The following is a 3,236-nucleotide window of genomic DNA, read 5'->3' as shown; positions in this document are numbered from 1 at the left end:
TTTGGCTGTCGCGTTAACAATTTCAGCACGACTGCCTCAGACATGTTGCGATATTTTTTAAAAAAATCCGCATTATATGTCGAAGCCTGTTGAGCGCTTCACAGATCATGTTCAGCATGTTCTCCCAGCTTCTAACCTGGATCTCGCCAAAAGTTACGTCATGAGTAATATTTATGGGATAAATTTATCCGGCGCCGGCTCTCCGGAGGGCGGAGCACGCTTTAATGTGGAGAATATGTCGTTGATTGATGAATGTCTGCGCTAAGGCACTGCCGTCGCGCACGTACTCATCTATAATCTGCAAAACAAGGAGCCGGTTGTAACAATCCCCTGTTTCGGCGCCTATACTTTAATTGAGCAGTGAGCTACAGCCTTGTTTGCAGTTTGCAAGTTGTAATATTGCAAGCTTGCAGTTGAATATAGGGTATTATTTCCTAGTAACAGCTAGTTGAGTTTATTGATATGGACGGCCATTATCACTGGGTGATTTTTTTTCGGTATCTCAATAAAACCACTCAACTAAAACAAAAACTTTCTTTTTATAAATTTGCTTGATTCAAGCGTTCGTGATTACAGTTGTAACAATAATAACATTTAAACAATATTTATTTAAATAATATATTTCTTTTCATTAAAACAACATTGTACTGACGTTGTTTTATAAAATAAATAAAGAAAATAGCATCCCCCAACCCCATCTATCAGTGGAAAAAAAATCAGTAGCACATTTAACTCCTTGTACGAAACGCTTTAAATGCAGGGTTGAACCAATAGAAACATACCGCTGGTACAGTATATCAGATATTATTAGAACAGCTACGTAACACACAAAAAGTGGAAAAAACTATTATATTGTATTACAGCAATCAATCTAATGGATGCACATTCGTATTCAGGTAGTTCGGCACGAAAGAAGGCATTTATTTACACATAACTTTCCATCGTCTACACTGCAAGCTGAATAACCATGATCGGCGTTTTAACAGCACGGACCCGACTCATCATAAATACCACACAGTTAGTTCAAAAACATAGAAAATGAGGTCATTTGCAAAGGCACCAATTAATACAAACGTTATAAAGGATGGTACTGTAATGATTGTTCTTTTAAAAAAAAACTCATATTTTCTCTGTTTTAGAAAGTTTTAGGCAGCGTCTCGTTGAACCAGACGATATATGGTACCGTATCGTCGGGTCAGTACATTGTCCCTGTGCTTACAGAAGACTGGTGCTGAAGAATCGGGGTTGATTGAAAATGTGAAGCACTACTTGAACCGGGATACCAGGAGTAGTTTCCTAAGAAGGCCGCGGCCGGGCTGTTGTTCTGTGTGCAGTTAATTCTCTGGTGTGGAGAATGGTCCCATGCTACCGAGGATGGCGGAGAACTGCAAGGCGGAGATTCCCTGGCACCGGGATTCTGTTCTTTGGGCATTTCTGCATTTTTCCACATTTTCTTGAATTTAGATCGGCGGTTCTGAAACCAAATTTTTACCTGTATAATTCAAAATTAAAATAAATTATAGAAACTACAATGCAAAAGATTACAACGTTTATAAAGCTCAACAATATATGTCCACGTCGCAATTAAGCTTAGAGAAACGTTGGGCAAGTTTTTTTTTGTTTTTAAAGTTTAGCGTGTGGAACCGTAACGAGCATATTAAATACAGACGTTCTTTCGGAGCGTTCTCCGTGCTGCCGTTTTACCTGAGTCTGTGTAAGGCCCATGGACGCAGCCAGCTCGGCCCTTTCCGGCAAAGCCAAATACTGGGTCTTCTGGAACCGCCTTTGCAAAGCTGCCAGTTGAAAGCTGGAGTAAATTGTTCGGGGCTTTCGAACTTTCTTTGGTTTTCCATTGACAATTCTTATTTCAGGCTCGCACTCTTCTTTTTCTGGAGAGAAAAAAAAATCGCAATTATTTTCTGAAACAAAACGGGAAAAAAATTGCTGGCTAAATCCCCAGCACGCTAGTTAGCGTTTATGGAAAGAGAAACGGTTAATGTTCTGTGTCTGCGATCTTCCATCAGGATTGGTTTTATTTTTGATCAATAATTATTTTCTAATTGTTAATCAAATCTAATTGTCGATAACAGAAACATTTACATTGAACGTCAGAAACACAGACATACGTAAACATCCGCATTGTTTTAAATATAACTATCTTCCAACGTCAATCAAATTAAACTCTACGTCTTCACAACTTGCGAAAAGTTCGTGTTACTATAGCAGTCAATCAAGTGATTGAATTCGATATCTTACCTATATCAGTATTTACCGGCGAATTACTTGTACCAAAGGAAGTGTAGGTATTGTAACAATTTGTGTAACTGATTTCATAGGATTTGGCACTATACGAAAGATTGTTCATGTTACCAACGTGAAGCTGATAGGAGTTAAGCTGTCCATAAGGCGACCCAGAGCAGGGGACGTGCTGCTGCCCATTGTAATAGCTGCTGTCAGTTGCAGTAGACACTGGCAACGTTGGAGATTCCTGGGAGTGGGACTTGTGCATGTTGTGATAACTCGAGGTAATTTGGTTCGAATGCATATCTGCAGCAAGACTGTCAAATACTCCGGTCATTTTTTTTTTAAAAAAAGAAAAATATATTTTAGAAATGCAAAGTTACAAACGTCAGCTCAGAAAAACTTCAGTGCTGATCCAGAAACCATGTTATTATGGTTCTGTCCGAACAAGCTGCGCGGTGCTCATGCTCTACAATTGCCCTCGCCTTCAGGGACTCCGGCGTTAAAGACACGTCACGTGCAGCGGTCGTCACGCCGCTGGGCCGCGGCCGATAGGCTGGCGCGACGGTGCCCGTGACGCGGGCGATCGGCTGCTCAGGTTGGCGCTGGCGGCGCGGGGGCGGAGCGGGAGGGCAGGCGCTGATGTGCTGGGAATCTCTCCGGCTACCACAATAACCCGCTTTGTCCTCCTTGTGTATCCTCGAAACGAAACAAATAAACACAAATAAATGAGGGGGCATATTTGATTAAATAGGAAGAGCCCATTTCCCTTCGCAGAGGTCAGCATCCGGGGGCAGAGATTTAAAGGAACTGGTAGGATTAGAATGAAGATAGGGGGATTTTAGAATCACCCCCGTGGGTGGCAAGGAGGCTGGAATTTACTACTGATAGAGAGGCAAAAACCCTCGGCACATTAAAAAGTACTTATATGAGGGTTGGAAGGTCGTGTTCGGCTGCGTACTCCACTAGCACAGGTCCGATGGGCCGAAGGCTGG

The 3,236-nt window shown here is 41.9% G+C and overlaps 1 protein-coding gene across 1 annotated transcript; it reads right to left on the bottom strand.

Annotated features, from left to right (window-relative positions):
* Positions 1 to 572: 572 nt before the first annotated feature.
* LOC140727403 (homeobox protein DLL-4-like) lies at positions 573 to 2,725 on the bottom strand. The gene is made up of 3 exons (XM_073044682.1): positions 2,257 to 2,725; positions 1,705 to 1,889; positions 573 to 1,492 (listed from the first exon to the last, which is right to left on the bottom strand). Exons 1-3 carry the CDS (start codon positions 2,576 to 2,578, stop codon positions 1,196 to 1,198), a joined length of 804 nt encoding a protein of 267 aa, XP_072900783.1. The 5' UTR covers positions 2,579 to 2,725; the 3' UTR covers positions 573 to 1,195.
* Between the last annotated feature and the right edge of the window lie 511 nt (positions 2,726 to 3,236).

This window comes from Hemitrygon akajei, chromosome 5, assembly GCF_048418815.1.
Source record: "Hemitrygon akajei chromosome 5, sHemAka1.3, whole genome shotgun sequence".
In the NCBI taxonomy this organism is placed as follows: domain Eukaryota; kingdom Metazoa; phylum Chordata; class Chondrichthyes; order Myliobatiformes; family Dasyatidae; genus Hemitrygon; species Hemitrygon akajei.
Note: the sequence above shows the minus strand (reverse complement) of the source record. Positions and strands in the feature narration are given on the sequence as shown.

What these genes read in the sequence shown, in the direction of transcription:
- LOC140727403 (XM_073044682.1), bottom strand. Translation starts at nt 2,578, where the DNA reads ATGACCGGAGTATTTGACAGTCTTGCTGCAGATATGCATTCGAACCAA. An exon ending in GCCGGTAAATACTGATATAG is followed by an intron (nt 1,890 to 2,256) that starts GTAAGATATCGA and finishes TTTTCTCTCCAG; the next exon opens with AAAAAGAAGAGTGCGAGCCT. An exon ending in TGGGCCTTACACAGACTCAG is followed by an intron (nt 1,493 to 1,704) that starts GTAAAACGGCAG and finishes TGAATTATACAG; the next exon opens with GTAAAAATTTGGTTTCAGAA.